Raw genomic sequence first — 26,914 nt, 5'->3', positions numbered from 1 at the left:
GGAAAGAGTCAAGAATTTTGTAGCTTGAGTTTTCTGTTTTCTAGTCTAAGAAAAGGCAGTGGAGGTAACAACTGATATTTAGTAACACCAGATGTCTCTATGGCAAGTGACAAATTTTTTGGCCAAAAAGTGAGTATTTATTATACTTCACAGTTATGTTCACTAGGTAAATTAAAAAGAAAATTCAGAAACATAAATTAAAACAAAAACTGTAGAAGGAGCTTAATGTTAGTTACTCTTGCTGCATAAAAGCATATAAAATAAAATTTCTGCAAAATTCTAGACTTTGCAGGTTAAGAAGTGTTTTGTTAGAAATGCAGTCATTCTAAATGGTCATTAAGATGAACTACAGATATTTCTACATTAATATTTTGGCTTCAAAGAACTCTCTCAGCAGGATGAAACCTGTTTTCAAAACCAAGTGTGGTTTGGGTTTTTTTTAATTAATAAAATAAAACTTTGAATTTTATATGACAAATGTAACATTGAACTGTGCTTGCTTTCCAGTGATTGCTTTTGCTCGTACTAACTCTGGATACACTTGACTTTTCAGTGCTGGCTAGTAACTCTTCATGGTTAATGGTGCCTTTCATCTGGTGTGATATACAAGGTTTAGTTTTTCTGTTTCATGCGTTCTGAAGGTACACTTTGTATTATCAGTCATGAAATTCAACCTCTCGAAGTCTTACAGTGACATTTCCTGTTTTGAGGAAGAAAAATTGTTGTTTATGGGGTTTCTTCTAAAATTAGATCTAAGTTTCTTACTTTGTAGTTTATATGGCAAGTGATTTCACATATTCTGCTATAAGATAATAATATAATGGATAATCTATTCATGACTAAAATTCAGGCTTGCTTCAAATTGACTAGAAAAAAAATACCCAGTTTATTTCGTTATACATTGCGTCATTCAAAATAAATTACTTTTTTTTTTATTCTTAGAAATGGATGATGAGGACTGCGAAAGAAGAAGAATGGAGTGTTTAGATGAAATGTCCAATCTTGAAAAGCAATTTACAGACCTTAAAGATCAGTAAGTATTTTCATGTTTTAAGTGCCTTGTTTGAGGATCCATTCTATGAGACTGTTTTGAGCAGTCGCTGTTTTTGTCTTTCATATATGTGGGTGCTACTTTTGGAGAAGGATAAGGATTGGGAGTCATGCAATTATCTGCAGGCAGTTGCTCCAGAATACTTTTATGTATGTATGTGCGTATTTTCTGTTTTGCTGTAAGAATGGCTTTGAAGTGTTGTTGCTGGATTGGATACCTGACAAGTGAAACTTTGAGGAGACCTTGTCTATTCTTGGGCATATATTTTAATTGGAAATCTAGTCAGTTGTCATTACATTTCAGATGCATGTTTATATTGTGAGATAGCTCTGTAGTAGAAAGAACCGAGACATACAACTTACTTTGCCTAACAGGACACTGTGAGGTCTATCTAATAGGGTCTGGAATGAATTGCCCAAGAAGCAATTCCTTGCTGCAGTATCTAGAGACAACTGTTTGTCCCGCTGTTCTTCTTTGGGCTGAGGATGGAGCAACCTGGGAGATGGAGCCAACTGATGAGTATTGGAGCCAGTCGGTACTGACTGATTTGGCATTTGGAAACCTGCCAGTTTTTGAGTTCAGTCCTACTCTTCCATCTGTTAGACAGCTTGGATGACTGAAAACAGCTTGTGGAAACAAACCTTGGGAGGAGGAAACAAGTATTTCAGGGAGTTTTGGAAATGTGAATGGTGTTTGGGAGGTGGTAAGGCTGTGGAATATGAGGAGGAGGGCATTGTGTAGACACTGGTTAGTTGAAAGATTGGGGTGGGAATACTGGGAAAGGAGCATTAGGATGCTGGAAGAAGGATTATAGGGAGGAACAGCTGTGAGTAGGGAGGTGATAAAAGTTGGGAAAGAAAAAAAAGATGCATAAACAATGGGATGTTTAGTCATAACCAGTAGCAGAGATGATGAAGTGATTGCATCTGCCTCCTCTTCCTTTTCAGGGAAACTGAATTTGGATGCTGTGAGATAAGTAGGATTTACAGTGGTTGATAGCAGTTATCCATTTTAGGCAAATCACTATTTAAAAGTACTGGATAAATAGTTTTAGTCCATCAACTGCTGCATGGTACTGAGTGCAGGCAGCACCCAGTCCGTAACTGCTTGCTGTGATGTAGCTGGAACTTGGTGTTGTGTAATGAAACGTTAGTGACCGACCTAGTCATGTACACTGTGCACCCATGCTTATCTTCTAGTTAAGTAATTCTGCTGTAGCTCTATGTTAACCATCATGTGCGTAGCGTGCTCATCAAGGATTGAGCCCAGCAGATTGGGTTTTGATCAGCTGCAGGCCATGTCAGTTGACTGCAGGACAGATTGCATGTATCATACTCTTAACAGTGTGCAGGTAAGAAGGATGGGAGTGATCACTGACTATTGCTAGATTAGCTACACATGCTTGAGCTATGGAGTTGTGGTCAAAGTAAAATGATGAGCAGGCTGGTGGCAGGTGAACAGGAAGTATTTCTCAAGGAGGTCTTGATGTATCAGTATACATGAACTTTCTCCTGTCTAATTCATTACTTAACCTATGTGCTTTAAACAAAAATGTCCGAAAGACATCTGTTCTATCTATGTAAACAGATAACATCTGATGTGTTCTTAACACATAGAACAGCATTTGTACATGTTTGCCTTAATTCTACAGCCTTTGGTTGTGGGGTGCAACGTAAAAAATGAGAATAGGAAAAGCCGATTATATTGATGATTCTACCATTGAACACTATATTTAAGTTGTCAGTTACAAAGTGTGGAGCTTTATTGTGATTGAAATACTTGTAATTGATATTACATTAAATTCTTCAAAATGCAAGCAGGTTTCTTGATTGTCTGCCAGTAAATATCAACTTTTACAGAAGGAGTTTTAGGTAAAATAAAAATATTTTAAATACACTTCCTTTTGGCAGGAGTGGAAGATGTCAGTTACAATTTATCACACAAATATTAGTGATATTTGTGATAGTATGCAATATGTAGATTTTCACAGGAGATGAAATGAGGCTTGCTTCAATAGGATCCTGCCTCTCTTTTTTTTCCTTGGTTTACAGTAGCTTGGGAGCAGATATGCGAATGCAAAAGTGAATGGGTGTTTCTATCCACAAAATGTGTATCTTTCTCTCCCATTATGTAAACCATATTGTTCTTATGTATTGTAGCACCCTTTCCTGTTGTTTTCCATGTTGATTCACCTCCTAGTCCATCTTAATCCTATTAACAGCTATGTGATTTATTTTTTTTTTCCCCCTTCCTTAGAGTTGGAGATAAATTTCATTTTATCTTTACTTTCTACACTTCTGATTGTCTGCATGTGTTTTCCAGAAAGGCTTAACAGACATGAGGAATATTGTTCAAAAAGAAAATATGTATTGGAAAATTCAAATGGTAACAAATCTTAACTTTGCTTCAGCAGGTGTTCCATAACATTAACAAAGAGTTGTGGATTAGTTATTTTAAAAATATTTCTTCTAACTTGTATTTGCTTTTAAATAAAATACATATTTTTTTTATTTCTATTATTTTAAGACTTTACAAAGAACGATTAAGCCAAGTGGATGCAAAACTACAAGAAGTCATAGCTGGAAAAGCACCTGAATATTTAGAACCATTGGCAGCTTTACAAGAAAATATGCAAATCCGAACCAAGGTTGCAGGTAGGCATGTAAAATGAATATTGCTGTTTCAACAGTATAAACTTGCTATGCACTTTAAGGTCAATCTTCTTCTGTCTTTAAAAACACACTCATTCAACAATTATAAATTTAGAAATACTGTGGCATAGTTTTAAATGTAAAATATTTTTCAAGTCAAAATGAATAGGTTGCTTACCTCTTTGCACAAGTTGCCTGATAACATCACACTAAAAATATGGCTTTTCTTATGTTGCATTTAATGGCTGTCTGTCTTTGTGTAGTAAGCACAAAATTACTAAATTAAAAACAGTAATAACTTTTCGTAGTCAGAAGACGTGGGATCAAGTCTGCATACTGGTCACTGTTGAAATGAAGATATATGCAGGTGCTCTCTCACGAACTGCTTGCCAGATCATCTTAGATGATCATGTTTTTCCTGCTCTTCGAGTCTGTGTCTCTTCTACTCCTCTGCTCCCATTCTCCTGTTCCATCTGGGGAAGGAGGAAAACTCTTGTCCTTAGTGGCTTTTATCTAAGCTGCATTTTAATTATTAAAACTAATGTTTAGATAGGCTTTTATGCTCATAGAAGAAGCAGGCAAGAACTTTTATCTTCTTCCGGGATACGGCCATATAGTTATATGGAATGGTGGTTTTATAGGAAGACAAAGTTCTATACTTCCCTATTGTAAATTCTTTTCATGTTATAGCTCTACTCCTTTAGGAATAATTCAGCTGTCTAAGCGTTACACAGACTGTCATGAGAGCCAAAAGGCAGACAGTCATGATTCCTCTAGCCAGGGAAGCTATGCTAGTGTCTTTTCTAAGAAATTTAGCAGAAGCACAGTGCAGGCAAACTGGAAAATGGCAAGCCTGCTAATACTTGTTGTAATACTAGTGCTACTTCAGTGCTACTCAATATGTCTTCATTGGTACTTTTGACTTCAGGCTATGAAGAGACTTTGAAATCTTTTTGTCTGTTGTATTTCTCTCCCTCCTAGTCTTCTCCATAATGCTTTCCCTCAGCTGGTGACCCAGAATTTCTGGGTTTTAAGATCTTAACCCAAATTTACTTGACTAGTCCTAAGTAGCCTGCTTGGGCTTTGCAGAAGGTTTGCGGGTGAACTTGCAGAAAGTTTGATATAAAAGCAACCTTAATCCAGGCTTTTGATTTTCAGTTTTAAATGTGACTGTCTGTCAACGCTTTCATGTAGGTGGGTATGGATAGGCAAATATTACCGATTCTCCTGATCTGTCTTCAGCAGCACTGAAGATCCAAGTTGCAATGTAAAAAGAGCCCAGGGTGAAAACTACAAAGTTTCCTTGAAATTGAGACCAGAAATCAAGATTGTTTGTGTGTTTGTTTTTTTTTTTCCTTTTGTCCTCAACTGAAAGAGATTTGATAAAATTATTCCAGAGAAAGCAAGAAACTGCAGAACAGGCTTATTTGCTCTTACTATTTGAGAACCTTGACAGAAGTGGGTAGTAGCAGGACTTGAGCTCCAGCAGGTGACCTCTAAGGACCTCTTTCTGGTAGAAAGTGGAGAGGAAGTGGTGGGAGCAAAAAAAAAGAGGCTAAACTATGTTTAGCTAAACTATGGATATAGTTGCATTTGTGGTAGAAAAGAAGCTTATGTTTGTCTGTTCTCTAAGGCACTGAGCACTAATCAGAAAATGTGGATCTTGACTATTTCAGCAAGTCAAGAATACAACTGATTCTTCTAGAAGTATTCATAGCTATACTACTCAATTTCAGGCAAATAAGCAGTGATTATAAATTGGTAGACATAGATATGTCAGTCAGCCATAAATATTTAAAAAAAAAAAAAAAAAGCCAGCATAACATACTGATGTAAGAAAAGAACATTTTGAATTCTAGATCAAAAGTGACTTCAGAGCAGAAAGATGATTGACATAATACTTTGCAGTTTGTTTTTCAGAGGAATTTCCAGTAACAGTATTGTTCCTCTTGTACTGTATTAATTTATAGTCAACTGAATTCTAAGGGAAGTTGGTTTTGAGAGTTCTTCAGTTGCTAGACAGCACCAGCGTGTGTGCAAACTTAACTCCTCAAGATGGTAAACTTGACCAATTCAAGTATTTTGTGTTGAATCAATTGAGTATATTAAATCAAGTTCTATCTATACTTGTCAGATATTACATTTCAGATACCTTTCAGATTTTTTCAGCTATCTGTTTAGTATACGCATTTTCAGAAATGTGTAAGAAATGCTCCAAATACTCAGAAGCAGTATCCTTTGTATCACAAGGTGGCTATTTCTAAGAATGGAACAGAGTCTTGCTAATTGATATGATTTATTAAGGTCATGCATTGTAAAGTAAGCCTTATTCCAAATATTAATTTGTAAAAGCTTGTTCTTTCATTCAGTTTTCTAGCTATTTAAAAACCCCAAACCATTATTTAAAACTCTAATTAGAAAAGAGAAGAGGCCATTTAGTACTTCATGGATTTGAAAACTGAGGATGTCCAGGATAATTTGATCAGAAACATGAAATAAACCTATTTTGTAAAGTTATCATGACCACTGGTGTAATTTGTTGACTGATAAGGGAAAAAGTTAAAATACCATTTACTTTTCCTCAGATCTTCAGAAATAAGGAATTACTTGTTCTTATTGTTACTCTGTAAAGCAGCCAGCCACTCTTAAGTGCCTAATGTATCTGTGTTTTCCAGTATGTACATGTTTTGGGACTTGCAGGCAGTCTTAAAAGAGAATTCTGAAATAAAATATTAGCTAAAGAAAGTAATATTGCTGTAATTTGTCTGATTACAGGTATCTATAGAGAGCTTTGTCTGGAATCTGTGAAGAACAAGTATGAATGTGAAATTCAAGCCTCTCGACAGCACTGTGAGGTTGTGCCAGCTATTTTACATTGATAGCTAATCTCATCTAACTTTACTGTGTGTCATGCTTTCCAAGTTCAGCGCATGTTTTTATTATTGCTGTTATTTGCTATTTGAATGCAATTGCCTTGTGATATTTAAGCCCATGGAAGAGGTTATATAAAGCATATAAAATTAGCTTTATATTAGTTTGGCTTTGCCTATAAGTATAGCTAAGGTTTCATATTTTTCATTAACAGGCTCTTATTAATAGATTCCCACATGAAATTTTTTTTTTTACCTTTGTTATAAAAAGATTACCACGAACAGTAACTAAAATGTCTGACATAATTTTAGCAAAAAGGACCTTACGTTTTAATAGCAACAACAACAATAATAATAATAATGTCTTTTTAAGATGCCTTGGACAGCTAGTTGATAGAGTTGTCATTTCAAAAGCAGTTACAGGAAAAATATATTTCTCTCCTTGAATATAAACATTCCTGTTTAAGCATCTAAATACTGGATACCATAGTACAAATACTCAAGTACATGTACGTCCAGTGCTGTAACATAGCTGCTTAGAGCCTGAGATTTGCATTGTTGTACTCCTCAGGCCGCCATTACAGTTGCTTAAATGTGTTTTGTTCTGAGTGGTTCACCATGTTCGTGAAGTCCATGGCTCCTCCTATACCAATAACACAAGAATGTGCGTGTGCACATTTAAAAAAATTCCCATTTTCTCGATGCCTTGGGAAAGAACAAGATATACTGACTATCCTTGCTCCTATGAATACTCCTGAGGCTGGACAGAATCCTGTAAGACTTGCAACATTTCTCATACATGACTGAATTATTTGCTTTGGCTATATATTATTCCTCTTTAAGGTGGTCTTTGTCCCTTGTTTTGCTATTATGGTTCTACTCTGAAACCTTCAAAATTCAAATATTTGCCATCCAATAAAGGTCTCTTGGGGGAAAAGCTCTTTAAAGTCAGCAGCGCTGCTTGTAGAATCACTGTTCCACTGGAATATAACCATTCAGCACCTCTGATGCCTCTAACAGCTTGTCTCACCTTATTTGTCACCAAGTACTTGAAGCAAAACAGAGGTCTAAACACAAACACTATTTCATTTTAAAATGGATTTTTAAAATGGTCCCAGAACAGACAACACTAATTTGGCATTTCAGGTATTATGTAAGAGGCTTCTGCCTTTTCAATTCCACTGGGAAATTCTTTTTATAATTAGGGATTTAAAAAGATATGAAAGGAGGTCTTTGGAATTTAAATACTCTGTAACTTGAAGGGAACGGTAAACATGACAGCCATTTAGTAGAACAGGGTTCTTTGTTTTTGTCTGTTCCTCAACTGTTTTGCTTCACTCCAGCATACTAGCTTGAACATCAGTAAAGGTAAGTTTCTGTTAGTATGCTGTGTTATGGGCAGGAGCAGTTGAGGTGCAGGCATATGCTGACTTGGCTCTTGGGACTGCAGCTTCTGGCAGAGACATGGTAGCAAATAGCTAGATGCAGTGACTTGTGCTGCGTATGCTGTTTTTCAGTGAGTAAGTCCAAGCCTTCTGTTTTCCGGAGTTGTTAAAGATGTTGCTCAGTGAAAATTAATTTTAAAATGTAACAATCAGCTGTATTTCCTGCTCGTGTTTTAGGAAATGTGCAAGCTTATGAAAGAACAGTAAATTTATTTCCTTGAGGCTTGGAACTCAGCTTAATTCCAAGTTACTGGTTTAGTGAGTTTAGTGGTTTTCAATGCTGCCTTTAAAAGGGTAACTGATCCATATAGAAATTGTGTAATTTTGGTATCAGTCCTATGTGGTGGGCTATAATTGAGAGCAGTTTACTACAAAGTTGATTTTCTCATTCTGAAACACTTAGAGATGGAAAAGAATATAGACTGCACAAAACGCTTAGAAAGTTCACATCAGAACATGGTTTTGTTTGTATATAAAAAGTGCTAATGATACACCTAACATTGAAGGCATTACGTTACTCTATTTGGATCAGAAATTGCCTTTTAAAAGGATGAACTAGCTAACTTTTCTAAAGCAGTGCTTTAAAAGTGTTTCTCACAGCTTTAAGGTAGACAATTTTGCTTTCACAATTGTCTAGATTATTTTATGTGCTCAATAAATTCTTTATTCTGTGGGAAGGTATTTTTCAGATCTATGAAAACAGATGGTTGTAAATACTGTGGTAATAGATGCTAATTCTCTATAAATGACTTAGGTTTATTAATATTGGAGGCAGCTTAATAAAAAGCTTTCCATGAAAACATTAGCTTTTCTGATTTGTAATAAAAGATGGCATAGAGATCACTACTGTTATTCATTGTGAATAAATCTTTGCTATCCAAAAGGAAAATACTGTATTTGTGTCAAAATACGAACAGTTATTCTGGAGCTCTAGCTGCATGCTTTTATATACTTAGTTATTCTTGGTACTGATATTTGGTAATTGTATTTACGCAATGCCAAGCGAGCGTGCTGTCTTTAAGGGGCTAGGATCTCATGCTAAGAAAGTGGATAAAGGGAAATGTTATGTGCTTTATGGCTTCTGAAAAATTTTTACCTCAAGCTACTCTTACCTTTCTTCCACTGAGGCTTTAAATTGTTGTCATATATATTTAGATGTTAGAACTTAGTAATTTAAAAATGTGTAATTTCTTGCTTTTATAGAGTGAAAAGCTTCTGTTGTATGATACTGTACAAAGCGAACTTGAAGAGAAGATTAGAAGACTTGAAGAAGACAGGCATAGCATTGACATTACCTCAGGTGGATGGAAATTCAAAGTTGGGGTGGTTTGTTTTTTTTTTTGGTTGATTGGTTTTGTTTGATTTTTTTAAAAAATCTGGTATTTACTGATTAGTTGATTGTACACGTAGTATGTCGCGTGAGTTTCAGGTTGCCCAGTAGACTTTGGGCGGGGGATTGAATTTAAGCTTAAAACAAACTTCAGTCTAGTAGTTGTCAGTGTAACTTGTGTGTTTTGAGAGTATTAATCTATGACTACATAACCATGTAACACCTTCATTCTGTTCAGAAACAGCATCTCACCAAAAATGTGTTATTTTTCATTTTTTGGACAATGTTTTCTGCTGTAAAAAGAGCTAAACATGTAAAAGTTTCTGATTCGTAGCATGTTCTTACTGTGTCTTTTCAGAATTATGGAATGATGAGCTACAGTCCAGGAAGAAAAGGAAGGATCCATTTAGTCCAGATAAGAAGAAACCTGTTGTTGTATCAGATATCCTTTTACTGAAAACATTGTTCTTTCTAGTTGTGTTTATTGTTTTATAGCTAGTCTTATTACATGTGCCTTTAATAACAAGTTGAAGTGATAATGTTTTCTCAAAATTGATTTTTGCATGGCAGATGTTACTCTAATGCAGACTAGAGAAACCATGTTGACACATCCCATTATGAAAATTGAAATTAAGATTCTCTTATCTAACTGCTAGTTTCATATAGAGAATATTTCTAAAAGTTGATTTTTCTAACTCTTCAAAAAACAGAGCTACAAGGCAAAAGCAGAAAAAAGTTAGGCATTGTGTTTGCATAGTATAACTTGACTTGTATAACTTCTCCTGTATAGCTTTGCTTCTCATACTGGGACGTCTTTACCTGAATTTATTACTTCTTAACAATTCCATAGACTTTAGAATTCTCTTTGATTAAAAGTTTAAAATCCCAAGAATTGAGATGGTTGAAGGGGGTGGTGTTTGTGGGTTTGGGGTTCTGGTAGAGTGAGTATAGTATTTAAGAATTTTGCATTGATGATTTCTTCATAGCTGTTGACAGTCATGCAGTGCAGCTGAAACTTTTTAAGGTGTAACACCTGAGGGAATGTATCATCTTCCTCCAGAGAAAGAAGGCAATGCCTTTGCAAACTGAGTGCTCTCTCTACTTCTACTCCCAGCCTAACATTTTCATAGGATAGAGATGTGATGGCTTAGAAGTTGCCAAAATTGTGGAGGCTACCTAAAAGAATGCAGCTTCTAATTATTGACATTATATGGTATAAAGACAATTTTTTATTGCTGAGCTGCTGCAAAAAATCCTGCTACTTTCACAAGGTTTTGTATCATTAGCAGAAGGTGGGAAGGAGGACAGTTTCTGAAAACACTGTCATCATTGGGACACGCTCCTTCAGGATGCTTGATGTACTGGAACACATCTCAGATGGTTAATTTGTCCTATTAATGACTGTTCTTCGATTAGGATGTGTCATAAATTCACTTTAGTAGAGGTGTTTTTTAACTAGTGCTTAAAAGCCAAGTGGTATTAATCAACGCAGATACAAGTGGCTTCATTACTTTCTTAACCCCTTTTAGCAATTTCAGTGCCAGATTATGTGAAGGTATATTTTCTTTAGCTCTCAGTCATCCTTGTCTTCAGGATGTCCATATAAATAGCATCAGATTCTGTGAATTATGAGCTACCTTGCCATTTTAGAATACATTCCAAACAGAAAATACTAACATAATACTAGATCTAAAACCCCAGCAATTTCAGGCAGTTCATAAGGCTGAGAATCCTTTCAGTTGTGAAGTAAATTAATTTGCTCTTTTGCTTGTGATTTTAAAATATTTTTGAACTTGTCAGTTTGTACAGATCTGTGTAAAGTAAATAGCTAGAAATTCTATAGGGCTTTTGATTTGTAATTATTTCCTATTTAAAGGAAAACAAATTTGAAAATGGCTAAAGATTCTTAAAATTTCAAATAGAATGTAAGTTAAAGCTCTCATATCCCATTTTAGGAGATTTAGTTTTTAAACATTCATAGCACCTTTTTCTAAACTTGTTTTTCAGAGATGAAACGGGGAGAAACAAAATAAAAACTAAAGGCTGTTGTAATGGAATAGCTGTGCTATATGGAGTTTTGTTTTGAAGTTCACATGTTCTAATACACAATTTTTACTTTATGCTTGATAGTTCAAGGAAGGGGCTTTGCCTTTTTACTTCTTTTTTTTTGGATATTTGATATTCAGAGATCTGATGCTGTCTACGCTTGTCTTTCAAAGAAATAGGATGCAGAATACTATAAAAAGAATGATTTTATTAAAGCTGATACTAGTGTAGATGCTAATTTGCAGTGGTATATTGAAATTGCACTGAATTGTAATTGTAATTTGTAGTATTGCAAATAGAATGATTTTTGGAACTGTTAGGGATGGAATGGTTGTATCACAATTGTTTATCTTTTCCTCATGTCGAACTCCAGTAGTCTGAGTATCTACATACTATTACTTATCTTTTAATGATTTTTAAAGTGTACTTCTAGGTTGCACAATTAAGATGCATTTATTTTGGCTGAGCTGTCACTTTGTGTAGGTATTCTTTGTGTGAAAGATTGGCAGAACAGAGCTGTTAATATCTTTCTACAAACATTAGAGTATTTTTATTATTGTTTTTTAAAAGAGTTTTCCCTAACTTTTCCACGTCCCTATATAGTTTATATGTTACAAGACCTTGATATACTTGAAGACTGGACAACAATAAGGAAAGTAAGATGAAAGGGTGAATGCCAGTGGCTGTGGGTTTTGCCTGGCTTCTTGTCTAGTCCTTTTACCTCTTGAAAATATGTAAACGTGTTTCTTACATGATCAAAACTCTAAATAGATTTTTATTTCTTCAGTAGTCGTTCCAATTCAAGCTATGTTATTGCTATTTTTTGATTCGTGCAGAGGAATCCAATAAAGTGGTGGAAGAGATTATCTCTAAAATGGGTAGTCCATAATTTTCCGTGATAAAGTGAGCCTAAAGCCTGTGTCAACAGGATCTGCTTTGTCATAGTTTCTACCCAATTATGCTAGACTATGATATGATAGTTTGATAGGGTTTTGTTTTAAATTAAGATTTTTAAAAAAATATTTATTGTATGATATGTTTTCACATAGGAAATATTTTATTTTCTGAAGATTTCCATGCTTTGACCTCTTCTTATACTTTTTTTTTTGTATAAAGTGAAACGCTGTGTTCTCCCCAGATTATAAGAGTATCAGGGTTTACAGGAAGAGATATTTGTTTGACTAGTTGATGTATATGAAAAAATAAATCCAGCTTTTAAGTCCCAAGTGCCTTTTTCAGACCTTTATCATCTAGTTAAAGTAACTTGCTGTAATGAAATGCTATCCTTGCCTTGCAGCTACAGTCAGAAAATTTCCCCTAGTACCCTAGTGCTTCCCGGCTTAAGGAATAGCAAACTGCTTGTGTGAATTCAAAAATATGGTGGGAAATGGCTTTGAGTCTGTTTCCATCCTGCTTTATACTTGTACGAATTTCCTAAACAAGAAGTAAAATGTGATGCCTATGCGAAAACTTGTCTGACTTTTCCCTTCCTATCACATCAGAGGAACAGACGCACAATAACTTTCCCTCTGTTTCTGTCCTATAGTGTAACGTGATTTTTAAACAATAGCAACTCAGAATCTGCTGGGGATTTTGCCTTTTTTGGAAATAATTTAGAAAACAAACAGCAAACTAACAACCCCCCAAAACTCTTAGAGGTTTTTTTAAACCTACTTTAATACTACATATGATCTAGAGTTTGCATGAGAGAATATTTGTGAGCTTATAACGTATAAATCAGAGTAGGTTGTTTGTATAACATTTTGTTTTTCAGAATGAGTTAATGTAATTTTGTATTTTCTTGACAGAATTATTTAACAGTAATTTTGACAGTTTAATTTAGAAAACCTCCTGAGTTATTTGAAATCAAAACTTACTAAAGAAGGTGATTTTTTTCACCCTCAAAATGCTGTTTTATTTAGTTACTGAGTCACCATTGAACACACTTTTATTTTAGATTTGTTCTGATTGTGGGTTTTGCATGTAAAAGCAAGTATCCTGAGCTACACTGCCCATAACTTCAGAATTAAAGCTGGCAGTTAAGAAAAAAAGACTGTGCTTATGACTAACTTAATTTTCTTTTGTGTTTCAAGGCAATGGCTACACTGGGGCCACACAGAGTAAAGCCAGAACGTAAGTAAACATTGGTTTCACAAGACAGAACTTGCTGTGTGCAACAATACAAACTGCATCTAGGCAGATCATATTTATTTTGGCCTTGGTATAGTGATGGAGGATGGGGTGAGGTAGCTGGAAGATGTGGCTTTTGTCTTTCCCCTCTTTCAGGTGCTGATACTTGTAGCTTAATTGCTGGTGATTGTGTTGACACCTGAATTCTAGAAAATTATCAAGAAAAATTTAGACTTCTGAAAGTGGGCTACACCAAATAATATTAGCAAGCTATGCCAGTGTTTACACAAGATGAAGCAGGAAACGGAGAGCATCTGGACCTTAGGGGTGGATTCTAAAGGATGCTCACGTTCACTGCAAGCTACAACCCTGAAAAAGTAGAGCTATGGTAAAGGAGTGGTAACTGATATTTGGCACTGGGGTGAGAAGCATGTTAATGCTACATAAAATCAAACACTTGGAGGTGGTGAGTAAGGAGGAAAAGGGAGAGGAGGCAAGCATGTGGTGTATTTCTTTAGCGATGTGTTACTACTTGCATGTTGTGGTAATGTGCTGATGAAGAGGTTTCAGGTTCTGCCATTTGAAGTCTTTTCTGTATTGCATTACTTGGTTTTTGAAAATTATCACAGGTATGAAGGTTATGGGGAAGATATATTTCCATTTTCAGACAGTAGCTAACTTGTAATTTATCTGACAGGAAATAAAAAAGGTACCTTGCTTCCAATTTTCATGCATTCTTGCAATTATTGAGAGGCTACTTTTGGTAATGGAAAAAATGTGTATTCTATGTAAATAACTTGATGAAAGTGTATTTAAACATCTAACTGACTTCTGCCAAGTCAATATTAAATTACTTTTATTGATCATTTTAGCACCTGTCAAATTAGAAAAGCATCTACATAGTGCTAGATCTGAAGAAGGAAGACTCTATTATGATGGAGAGTGGTACGGACGTGGACAGACAATATGCATTGATAAGAAAGATGAATGTCCTACAAGGTAAAGATTACTCAGTTTATGCAGCTCTGTACATTCAAGTTAAGCAATAGATAGGATGATGGCATTGAAGAATAAGGCTTATTTGGAAATAGTGCTACCTCAGTAACATTCCTTAGTTCACCTTGGAAGATGGGCATTATCAAAGAAGGTTCAGCACTGGACTTCTGAGAGAGGCTAGTAAAGGTTGGACTTCACTGTAGGTGATGTTTGTCAAGTTAGAAACTCACTAATGGTTTCAGCTCTTACTAGTTTCTGAGTAGCCTTTGACTAAGGTGGTTTTTTTTTTGGTGGGGTTTTGTTTTTTTTTTTTTTAATCTTGGGATTTTTGTTGCTTTGAGATCTTGATCTGTTGGCCTACCCAAAAATGCTTAAATATGGAAAAACACTTTATACCATTAAAGGTAAGCTTTGTTTTCAATTGATTAATGCTCTGAAAGAAAGGAGTTGGAACTTTTTTTACTGTATTTCCTTCTCTTAACAAAAGTTCTACCTGGGAACGGTCCAAATATCACAGTGCAAATTTGGTTGAATGTTTAAGATACCTAAATGTATTTTCAATGTATGAATAATATTTGTAAATTCTAAAAGGTTGGGTATATTTAAAGCAATATTTAAAATTAAATCTATATCTTGTCTTTTACTGAATGGGGTGAATCAATCTAAGTGCAGTGTTGATTAAATAAGCACAGCTACCCTGGAAAAATTAACTTCATATAGCAGTAGTTTACTTTAAAACTGTCTGTTTCTTTTCTTCCCTGTGTATGGTGAAAGGGAACAGATTTTGGTGAATTTGGTGTTTGTTCAGGGCTGAAACAGGAACGTATTTTAGTAAACTATATGTTAGTTCTGAAAATTAAAAAATTCTGAATTATTTTAGCAGAATATAGCAGTTATACTGGGCCAAAAAAAATCTTAGTATCCAGTGTCTGACAAAAGCCAAAAGCTGATGCTTACACAGGGCAACCATACAGTGGAACTTTCCAGCCTTTCAGGATTTCAGCAACTTTTAAGTTGAAGAGTTTCCTGGAGGGAGTTTTGTCTCACTCTGTGTGTAATAGGTCTTTCTTCCATTAACTATTTTAATCTCTGGTTTTGAGACTTTTTTGTCATCAATTCCACTTGAAATTTTTTTTTTTTTTCCTAGGAGGTATGGGGAGGGGGTTGTGTTGATTATTTGTGTTAAGGTTTAACACAAGCATAAAAGCAGGGTTCATTTAAGAATGATTCAGTAAATCTTATTTCTTATTTCTTATGGTTTTGGTATAATGGCTAACAGTTGAATACTTTTTCTGCTTTAGATCTTGGGCTTCAATCAATTTAACTTTTTTTCAAATACTTTGTATTTAAAGTAATTTCTGGGTGTGTTTTCCAATAGATCTGTCTTTTACCATGGGTAGTCTGTTGTTGTGTTTTCTATGGGTGACTGTTGTTCTTTTAAACAATTAAAATATTTGTACATGTTGAGGGTTTTCTCATAGGAGAAGAAAATAGATAGATGGCTGAAAAATTAACTACCTTCACTAAAGACACATGCAGTTACCAAAGAAATCTGTTAAAACTATCCTTACAATGGATTCGGTATCCTTTGGGCCTAGCATTTAAAACTAATGCATGTTTTCATTTACTGTACAGAAACACAACTGCAGTTTTGAGGTTATTTATTAGCTTGTAAGGTTTCTAAATTCTTGTCTTTCTTCCCCGACCCTTCTTCCCTCATTTTCTGTAGTGCCATAATTACAACAATTAACCATGATGAAGTTTGGTTTAAAAGACCAGATGGAAGCAAGTCCAAGCTGTATATTTCTCAGCTACAGAAAGGAAAATATTCAATAAAGCATAACCACAACTGACCGTTGCTAACCAGATGTAAAACAAGTGGTATTGCCATGTTTGATGTGCCATGGGGTCAAAGTTGTATTTAATAGTGTTTTGTATTCCTTATAAATTTACAGCAGTATCTGATGTGTATTTGTAGTGCTGTATGTAAACTTCATATGGATGGCCTTCAGAAACCTGGAAACCTGAGGATGTTAAATCACGCTGATGGACGTTTTATCTCTAAAGTAAAGTCCAGTGCCTAAGATATGAAGTATGCTCTGCAAGTATAATGGCTCAGAACTTCTCTTATTTGTAAAATGGAAAAACCCCAAAAAATTCCCATTGGTGACCAATTGGTGTGATTAAAAATTATAACCGTAATTACCAGCAACTCACTTTGTTTTCAGTGAGCATGTCATGCTTCTCTTGTGGATGTCAATTTAGCATGTTCAGCTGTTGCTTTTGAATAGATTGTAACATGCATAAGCATTCTTTTACCTGAAGTGGAGCGATTTATTAAAATTACTGCCCTCGACAGCTCTGCTAGTACTGACTGTGTTACATTTTGTAAGGTTTGCTATATTACTTGTAATGAGACAAAGACAGTATTTTGAGCTACAGTTTTTGAGGAACACTTTTCTAGTTTAGGACCCTGTTCTATAGTAAATAAATGAATGGTGATTTTTTTTCTTCTTCCTCAGATTGCCAGCAAAATTTATGTATGAAGTAGACAGTGTTGCTACAGCCTGTGTTATATGTAGCTCACAAAGAACGACTGTGGGGATGGTTATGTAAATACTGTTGCATGCTCTGCTCGTTTGGTCCACAGTTGTATGAAATACTATGAATCTTTTTTTCAAAAGGAAAACGTTTCCCCAGAAATCATATAACTGGGAAAATTTACAGTGACTTCTTCACCAAATGCTATTTTCCAAATTTCTGTACCCTACTTCATCTTATTGTACACCAGGATTATTTCATGCAGCTTAGAAAGCTGAATCTCTCTTAATTCTTACTGTTTAAGCCACGGCAAAAAGTCCTGAATCATTAATGTTACTGTGATGTGCTTGGAGCATCTAGAAGGGCAGATGGGATTGCTGAAGAATTATTAATGCGTTGGTTACGTGCACTTTAATGTTCACTTATGATGATTCTTGGAGAAAGAAAGCATCCATTTGCTTTAAATGATCACAGCATATAAGTATTTTTATTGTAACATATAAATGTTTTATTCCTATATTAATTGTCTCTTGTATTGCAGGGTGGTAACTACTTTCCAAATGCCAAATCAGTTTCTGCTGAGTGATGCTTTTCTACAATTGTATGACATTATTAATCAAATGTACATAAACTATCAATTGACATGTTGGCTTTTAACAATATGAACTGTATGTATACAGTTGTTTGATAAACTTTTTGTAATAAAATATTTGTATTTTTTAACTTAGTATATAAATAAATGATCCGTGGTAGTGGACATCTTTTATGTTGTTTTGCTCTCTGGTTTTCCAGTCTTGTTGGAATTACTTGTGTACCAAATGCTAAAGGGAAATCTATTTAAGTTTTCAGAAGGCCTAGATGTTTTTAAAGACCTTTGACTTGCACTTTTTTCTTTTGAATTTTGAGAGTTTGTATGTATAAATTTTGTTTGCTTGTTTTTACACTTTTTTTCTTTAATATTTTATGGAAGCACTCTTCTGCACTGTTTATAAATCAAATGTAAGCACTGTTAAGAACCTCTTAGCTATTGATGTGCTTGAAATCATTTGTATTTAGGGCATGCTTGGCGCCCTAAACTCTTTCCATGGTTCATTCCTTTCCTCTTCCCTCTCCTGTATTCTGCACCTCTCTAGCTGCAACTGATTGTTTCTAAAGCTGTTTTTAATCTGATCTCCTTGGGTGCAGAACTTTGCTTTGTGTCAGTCTAAACCGCAGGGCTGTACTTGGTGAGTATGGCGGCTTTATTCAGAATAAACATCATTCATGTCAACATGGTGGGTAATAAGCATAGCCATATGGTTAGTGATCAAATATCTGACATCTACCTGTTCCATTACTAGAAGTCCAAGAAACTGAGCTATGCCTTTCCTTTCTACATGTCATCACTTCAGTGTATGTGATTGGAAAGGTAGGAGGTTTGTCTCTTTATAATTGGTTAATTGTTTCATACCTAGGCAAATCATATTTGGTACATGCTATGTATCTTTTTAATATTTGAACAGTTAATATTTGCTTGCTGCATCATAAAATGTAAGAGGTGTCTTCAACAGATTTTAGTCCTTTGAAATACAGAGGTTGTTAGCCTGTTGTCCATCTGTTTTATCTTTTACACTGCTACAGTAAAGCTTGTCAAGCCTCGGTGGCACTGTTTTAACCTACAAATAGGATTAAGATCTGTAAAGTGCTGAAAGGAAAAAAAATGTTGGGCATACTGTTTATAGAGATACAGTATGTGAAAATGGAAGTACATTAAGAGTAACAGGCATTGAGTGACTTTCTGTACTTTCTGTACATGTATAGAAAAGGCTTCTATATCAATAGCTATGTTTCAGAGGAGATGCAGTTTGTTTTTTGCCAATCACACAGAGCAAGCTGATCTGTTCATCTTTCCCATAATGAAGTATCTGGTATATTTAGTTGAAATTCAATTGATTTAACCTGACAATGCTTAATGCGTAAGTATCATGTGGAATTTACCTTAGGAATCTTGTAACAAGCAGCTCTTAAACTTTCCAGATACACTTGGATTTTGGCACTTTGTTGCACTGTGTTTGTTTTTAAAACTGTAAGATTTGGCTATTTATAGTCCATGGAAGATCTTGTTTTATATTTGTAAGCCAAGGCCTACATAACTAGCTCACCAACCCCATCAAGTGGCAAGTGATGATTAAGTACTAAAATTTTCACTCGTTTTAAGAATTCTGCTGTCTTACACAAACAGGTTCAATTTGTTCTGGGTGGGATTGTTTGTTTGGTGTTGTGTTTTGTGTTTGGTTTTTTTTTTTCTTTGAAATAGAAAGAAAAAAATAGGTTTTGGCTTTTACCGAAAGAGAGAAGTACTAATACTGCTCCCAGTCTCCTGGGGAAATTCTTCGTTATTACTGTGGGAAGAGCTGCTTTTTTTTGCCCTTTTTTTTAAGGGCAAGGGGAAGAGGTAGGGATAAAACGTGTTCAATAGACTTTTCATTTAAATAGCTAAAATCTTCAGTGCTTTTATCTGTATCAGGTTTGTTGGAGCCTTTCACTGTTCCTCGTGGTAGCTAAATGGGTCACGCCGCCTTCTGTTTCTGCGTGTGACAGCCCTGTCCAAACACCCTTTTACAAGTGGCCAAGTAAGCTCTGGTCTAAGGGCACTTAATTGTTCCTAAGGAAGTTTTTTACAAGGCCCTTCTCGTTCGAGGGCATGGTTACCATTGGAATTGAGACCAAGTAGCCAATATTTTACCTCAGATACCTAGGGTACCTCAAGAGGTCTGACAGTCAGGATGCTCTGGGTGATGTGTACTTCCAGGTAGCACAGTAACTGCCCGATGTCTGGAAATACTTCAGTGTTCTACAGCATATGTGTAGGTCAGCAGTGTGGTACATCTGCAGTAAATCAGCATGGGATTTACAATCTACAATTTAATCAAAAGCACAGCATGTATTCAGTAAGCCTGCTATTTGCTGGAAATGGCAGCCTAACTGTACTTGCATGGCATTGTGTATGATTTTATTTATTTTTTCCATACAGGTGCTATATATCTGTATGGAAAATCTGGTCTTGATGGAACAGATGTGACTTCCAACATTTAAGATTAATTCCTGCTTTTTTCTGGAACTGCCAGACAGGAAAGCCAAAAAGTGAACTGATTCCTGTTTCAGTGTGCTGGATCCTGTAGACCTTGTTTCTAGAAATCTAACTTTCCTAGACATTGTATGAAGAGTTTGAATGCTGAAAGTGAGCTGAGAGATTCACTAGCAGGCAGAGGACCCAAAGTTAGCTGCGATTCTGAATGTAATGTTGAAGAAATTCTGGCTCCAGAATAAAGACTGGAGGGGTAAATGAAATAAATGAAGTAACGAAGTGTATCTCAAACAGTAGCATTTTAAAAAAATGGTAAGTTGAGTAACTTAGCCCTAGTTACCCTAGGCATTGACAGAGGCAACTCCTGATAGAAAAAATGCTGTATGATTTTGTAAGTAAGGATTATTTCACATGGCAATGGGTTAAAAAAAGGTTTTGTAGGCAAACTTTGTATTTGGCATTTCCAAGCTTTAAAAGTGTCAATATTACTCTTCCAGTATAGTTTGTGTGTATGAAATAATATAAATTTATAGGACTCAGGTCACTTAGTAAGGCAGTAATCTCCAAATTCTCCTAAACGAGGTTTTTTAAAGATCTGGGTTATGTTTTTGAAGTTAGTAATTTCTTTGAACAATAGGAAAATACAGGAAGCACCTGGTGTTTAAGAGGTGGTTAGCAGCAGTGGAACTTGTAATTTATTTTTTTAGCGTGTCAGTTCAATAGGAAAATCTTCAGACATCACCACTATCTCCATGAACAGAAGCAAGCTGGAATAGGGCAACATAAATGAAAATAAGCTGTATTATTTCTTTGAACAGAGCAACGTTAGTGGATCCTCTTCCTTTTCCTATCAGCAAAATAAATTGGAATCGGTTGGCACAAGTAGGAATATTCAATCTGCCTTCCCTCTATGGACATGGGGTGTGTGATGGGGGAACCCTTCCTTGCTCCTGTGCTCTGGAGCCCCATGTTGCTGGAAGCCTGCAGGTGGCACTAAATTTATGCTGAATTTTTTGTCTAGATCCTGTTAGGTTTTTTTAGTCGGTTTCTTTTGGTTGTAGCAGTGCTACAACAGGTTTTAATCCTAATGCATACTAATTAAGGGATATTTGGAAAGAACAGATAGTACCTGGAGTTGTAAAGAAGGATTATCTTTTGCTACTGTATCGTGAAAGAAAATTACTATGTAAAGGCTTAGGAAGGAACAGAAATGGATTAGATGCTTTCTAGTTGCTATAGAAACAGTGTAATTAAACAAAATGAAATATGTTACAACTCTTACACCAATGAGAGTACTTAGGAAGGGTTGGACAGTAAATGACTGTTTGATGTTGCAATATAAAACTGAGAAATAAACAGGGCATTTTTTGTGCTTCGTTAACTAAAACCAAAAATGTTTTGTTTCCTAAGGTGAGTCTACAAAAAGGAATGTTGATAATAATAATAAACAATAAGTAATGCAGTGACGATTTGCATCAATACTGTTGCAAATTAATAACAATAATATTATGTGATACTAATGATGCGATGAAATGAATACAAATCTTAAGTACATGCTTTTTGGGGGAAAAAACCAAACATGAGTATGAACAGTTTAATTACACTTGCTTTAAAATAACTTTTAACAGGTCACTTGAATGTTTCTTATTCTCTAAAAGTATGTTAACAGTTTCATACCCTTGCTGTATAGCTAATAAAGACAATTTCGTAACAAAACCTGTGTCAAATAGAACTTTCCTTTAAGCGCCGCGGGCGTAGGATGCGTTTGAGACGCGCTAGCAGTTAGTGCCCGCTGCCAGCAGGGGGCACTTCGAGGTTTCTCATGAAATGCTGTTTACTATTTAACTCGAGTTCTCAGAATTCTCTTTTTCTTTCTTGTATGATAAAACTTCACTGTTTAAAGTTCAGAAATGCGGCAGTGGTTGTTACTTCTCCTTGTTAGCTTAACTCTGAAGGTGGCAACATTCTACTATTTGTAAACTGAGGCGGCACGTTTCCGTGGAAGGATCTCCCGTTTAGCACACGTCTCAGTATGTGGCCATCGGAGGTGGATGGAAGTTGGTTGGCTTTGTATTTTACACCAAATCACTTCCACTCGACGCTTACTCAAATTCCTCTAACTTAGAGGAGTTACCCCCCCCCCAAAAAAAAAAAAAAAAAAAAGAAAAAAAAAAGAAAAAAATTACATATGTAGACAGAATTATGGTATATGATTCTTTATTGGTCAGAGTGAAGGAAAGGAAGGAATATTAAACGAAATCCTGCACTCAGTTCAATATATGATTTCAAGTTCATGTGATTTTGACAAAACATGGGTAAAACAGCAGAACCTACCCTATGCAGACAATGTTTACCTTGTAAGTACTTTATGTGGTATATCCGTACTTGCTTCCAGGCTTCTATGTGGAATGAATCTGTTTTATCCTTTCTTACAATCCTGATGAGCTCATTGCCTGCCTTGATTTAACACTCCTGTTCCCAGGGCTCTGCACCCCCAGGTGGAACCAAACAGTAGGAAATGTTGAAAGGGGACACAGAGACCCAGCTCTGCTGCAGAGGCAAAGTGTGTCCAGTATACCTGCTCGCTCAAGACCAAAAGGGAAACAGAGGCGGGAAAAAGGAGGGAGAAAAATACTGAATTCTTGGAATTTTCTGGGATTGGAATTAATTTCAGATCTGCCTGCCTCTTACTCCTCCAGCAACTAGTTGCTTCATACTCAGATGTGTGTGTCCTGTTGTGTTTGGCTAGATTTACACTGATTTCTAAAGCATCTTGTGCATTAGTCCAGGTAACCAACCCTGTCAGTATAAGAATCTTTAAACAAACAAACAAACACGTAGAACAGTGTATTGATTTTTCCCTTTTGCTTTTCTTTTTTTTGGGGGGAGGAGATAGGCATGTTTAAACACATTTAAATCCTCCATATTTTAGGATACCTGCCACTGCTAAGATGTCTGAAGGCAAAATTTTGATTTTTTTCATCAGGCAAAGTTGCCTGGGGTCTTTCATAGCTACACAGTAAGCCTGCTGTAACTGCTAAACTGGTTTTTATGTTTTGCTTTGTTTTTTAAAAATGTTTTCAGAGTTTTTTAGATAATAATGAATATATTAAGTGTATATACATTTTACAATCAAGACCAAAAATTTCACTGAACTGGAAAAATCAGTAATGTCATTGCAAAAATGTTTGAGGGGAGAGACACATAAAAATGGGGTGGAGATGACCCAGAAAACCACTTGGACAGGTATACTTTACATGTGTTTTTGTAAAAACTTTGGTTAATCATTAAGAAACAAGTTTTTGTTTTACAATATTATGGAAGCTTCTGTATAGGCATTTGAAGACTCTGAAGTGAAAATACATGTTTCATTGATACTGTCTATAAAATTTACATCTATGTCTCAAAACATTTTGAACTATTTTAATTTTTTTCCTGAAATTAAATGGAATTTTCTACTTGCCTCTTTTGTGTATTGTCCATACTTGTCCTCTATGGAAGATGTTGATGTTTTCCTGAGAAATAACACCTGCAAAACAAAAAATACAGAAATGAGACTGTTGCTAAGGTACCATGAAGTCTTTGCTTAGACACAGAGAGTTGCTTAGCTGAGAGAGTTGCGTCTCCACTGGTGCATGTATGTTAAGAGATCCTTGTCATCCATCAAGAGGCGAGATGTCAGCATTGTGGGGAATAAGCTCCAGCTAAAGATACTAGGTCCAGTGAGAACAGAGAAACAAGACAACTGGAGTTATAAAACTCACTAATACACTCAGAAAAAGATCTTACTGGATGTCTGAATCCTCTGATCTGCTGTGGGCTCCCTAGTAATGGGTTGCTTGTCCTGTCTCCTTGCTTGGCTGCTTTGACATACTTGCCTTAAGACTTTGTAAGACATTCCTGTAAATTCCTTGTTTCTTGCTTTCAGAATCCCACCTCTCCATCTGAGTTACTTCAGATACCTACAATGAATTGTCTGGTGGCCAGTGCTTTCTCTCTTCGTGGTAAGACTGCAGCACCCTGGGCTAACACCCTGCTTACAGGTAAGGAGAAATACTTAATCACAAGGAATGTGTTTGTGTCATCACTAGAAATTTGTATTATCTTACGATAACGCAAAATTGTCACAATTTACCTCTCCTCTTAAATGATTAACAACATGCTCCTATGCTATGCTCCAACAGTGTGTGTTCAGGATCTTTAAAATACCAAATTCTTAATTTTCCGTGGCTAGCACTACAGTGTTGTTCTTGTACTTACTAACGTTATTAGAAATTACTTGACCCTTAAACCATCTACAACTTCCTAAAGGCTGAGACAATTCACTGTTCTCTTGATCCCTGACTTTCTTTTAACCAACCAAATAATTTCCAGCCTTTCTTATCTTGGTAAAATGCTTGTAAAAATTGTTTTCCTTCAGTTTGCATCTCAGCTGTTGATTGTTTTGGTGTGAGGTCACAACTAGAGTACTGCAGTCAAGGTATTTATTTGGTGGCCAATGTGTCACTCCAAAGCAGTTGGCGTAGCTCCTACGACAGGAACCAAACTGTGTGATGACCAGTAGAGTGGTGCCATGGTGGCCGAGAGGGGAAAAAAGAAACTGGGAAAAGCTGTGGGCTGTAGCTGTGTTGGCTGAGGAGGCAGCTGTGTTCTGCAGCTAGTCTTGCTCTGTCCTGAGCAGCTGTACTGCTGGGCAGCTGCTGTAGAGGGTCTCCTCTTCCACTGTCTAGTCTTGGTTGTGTGTGTGTTGTAGATGAGAGAGATGTACCAGGAGTAGAAGGATGCTGGGCTCAGAGGAATCCGTGTCAACTGAGGTGGATGCCTTGGATGTGATGTAATTAGCAAATAAATTAAGGTAATCTTCAGGGCTGGTGTTTTCAGCCTTTGCAACTCCCGAATAGCAGAAATGCAAACCATTGCATCTCTGTGACAATGGAGATGAATGTATCATGGAGAAAAATTTTAATACACAAGAGATTAAAATAGTTTACGTCTTGCTGATAAAGAATTACAGGTTTCCCTCTAGTGTGGAAGAATCATCTGGTGGGCTGTCTCCAAAGTAACTGAACCTCAATTGCCACTGGTAAAATACAGACATAGTTTGTTCTTTATATAAGAGGTACGTCTACAGAATCATTCCTCTTCTATCGGGTTTTTGACAATGAGAAATAAGGTTACAGTGAACTATTTGTGCTTTATTGTTTGAACCTACCTTGCTGCGAGGTGAAAGCATGGAGGGTAGCCATAACTTTGATTTGTGTTTCTTTTTTCCAAGCCTCATTAGAGTAAATATTGAGATAATGTGTCAAAATGTCTTTAGTCTTACTGAGCCTCAAGACAAGATCAAATGGCTGTTGAATATTTTAATTCTGAATGCTCAGTATACAACCTTCAAATACATTCAAAAGAAGAAAATCTTGTCGTAACCACCATTGGGAGAAAAAATAAAGGACAGTCTTCAAGAAGAGTGGGGGCTAGAAAGGTATATGTTTTCAGATTTCATTGAAAGAATAAAAGATGTGGCAAAGAGTATAAAAGTTTGATCTTTTAAAAGAAGCTATATAGTACTTATATGTATTCTTAAATATCAAGGAAGACCACAGGCTATTATAGCATATCCCATTTCTTTAGCTGAAATAAGCTGGGATGCTCATACTGATGCCATCATGGGGCTAGGAGGGGTTTGTACCAGGAAATACAGTGCTAAGTATTAATCAAAGTGAGATTGTGGCTAGATGTGAGAGAGAGCCGTGTGCCCTGGGACACGTGCCCAAAACCTCAGGGGACCAGAGTTGAAGGTCCTGTGATGTCACAGGTTATTTCAAGCCTCTTGTGGGCAGGACCCAGAGCAGCAGTTACACAGCTGAATCTGTTCTCAGGCGTGCTGGGGAATTACAGCACAGCCGCTGCCTCGCTAGGTTGCCTGAATACTGATGATGCCCTAGAAATGAGAAATTTAGTGCAAGCCTGACCCCTGAAACAGTGTGGGTTTGGTTTTGGGGTTTTCGTTTGTTTTTCTCCCTAACCACGCACTACTTGTTTCTTACCTCTGTTGCCAGCCTTTCTGGAAGCTGGAGGCAGCCTGCAGAAAGCATAGGGTGTTGTCTAGTGGCAAAAGCAATTGTTCAGTATGCAAAAGACCTACATGGTAGTGGTAACCATGCACTAATGCATGTCCAATAGGCATTAACAGTAACATATGCAACAACTTCAACAAGCCGTGAAAGCACCACTCCCTGAAATTTGGTGCTTATGACTTTGTCCACAGGTCTGGGATCTGCAGCTTCAGCTCTTTAGTACCTTCAGTACCAGACATGGATATGTGTTTGAATCAGGGATGTTGTAGCCCCCTGCAGACAATGACTGTGTCTGTGTGATCGCTCTCACCTCAATCTTGCAAGGCTTTGCTGCTTGTCTTCTAAATACCACTGGGAGTTTGGCTCTTAATCTCTGCAGGTGTCTGTCCCCACTTGTGAAACAGCACTTACTCAGTGGGAAGCCATGAGGTCTGATGTGTTCAATGCTGGTTTGTCAGATGATTTGGTTGTGGGAACCCTAGAACTAACAAAAATAGCCAGTTATATTACACAGAATGTATTTTGAGCCCAACACAATAGACAAGTTGTTTTGCATTTAGGACTATAAGGCAGGATCCAGTTTTTAATCATACAAGGACTATTTTGTTGCAATGATTATTGGATTGAAGTACATGAGTAACTTGGGTAAGATGAAGTTTGTGCATGGTATGTAACCGATAGCTGACCATTTGAATTTTTTTTTTTACCAT

The 26,914-nt window shown here is 36.2% G+C and overlaps 1 protein-coding gene across 1 annotated transcript in view; it reads left to right on the top strand.

Annotated features, from left to right (window-relative positions):
- The window catches only part of BRMS1L (breast cancer metastasis-suppressor 1-like), an 18,194-nt gene extending 377 nt beyond the window's left edge, over positions 1–17,817 (top strand). The window contains exons 2-10 of the mRNA XM_009702149.1: positions 943–1,033; positions 3,578–3,705; positions 6,478–6,557; positions 9,221–9,317; positions 9,706–9,789; positions 11,985–12,049; positions 13,487–13,526; positions 14,396–14,522; positions 16,249–17,817. Of these exons, the coding sequence (XP_009700451.1) occupies positions 943–1,033; positions 3,578–3,705; positions 6,478–6,557; positions 9,221–9,317; positions 9,706–9,789; positions 11,985–12,049; positions 13,487–13,526; positions 14,396–14,522; positions 16,249–16,372 (836 nt within the window). The 3' untranslated portion in view covers positions 16,373–17,817. The remainder of the gene's footprint in view (positions 1–942; positions 1,034–3,577; positions 3,706–6,477; positions 6,558–9,220; positions 9,318–9,705; positions 9,790–11,984; positions 12,050–13,486; positions 13,527–14,395; positions 14,523–16,248) is intronic.
- The last annotated feature ends 9,097 nt before the right edge of the window (positions 17,818–26,914 follow it).

This window comes from Cariama cristata, unplaced genomic scaffold, assembly GCF_000690535.1.
Source record: "Cariama cristata isolate BGI_N322 unplaced genomic scaffold, ASM69053v1 scaffold22536, whole genome shotgun sequence".
Classification (NCBI taxonomy): domain Eukaryota; kingdom Metazoa; phylum Chordata; class Aves; order Cariamiformes; family Cariamidae; genus Cariama; species Cariama cristata.
The sequence above is the reverse complement of the archived record's forward strand: the minus strand, read 5'-3'. Positions and strand labels throughout refer to the sequence as shown.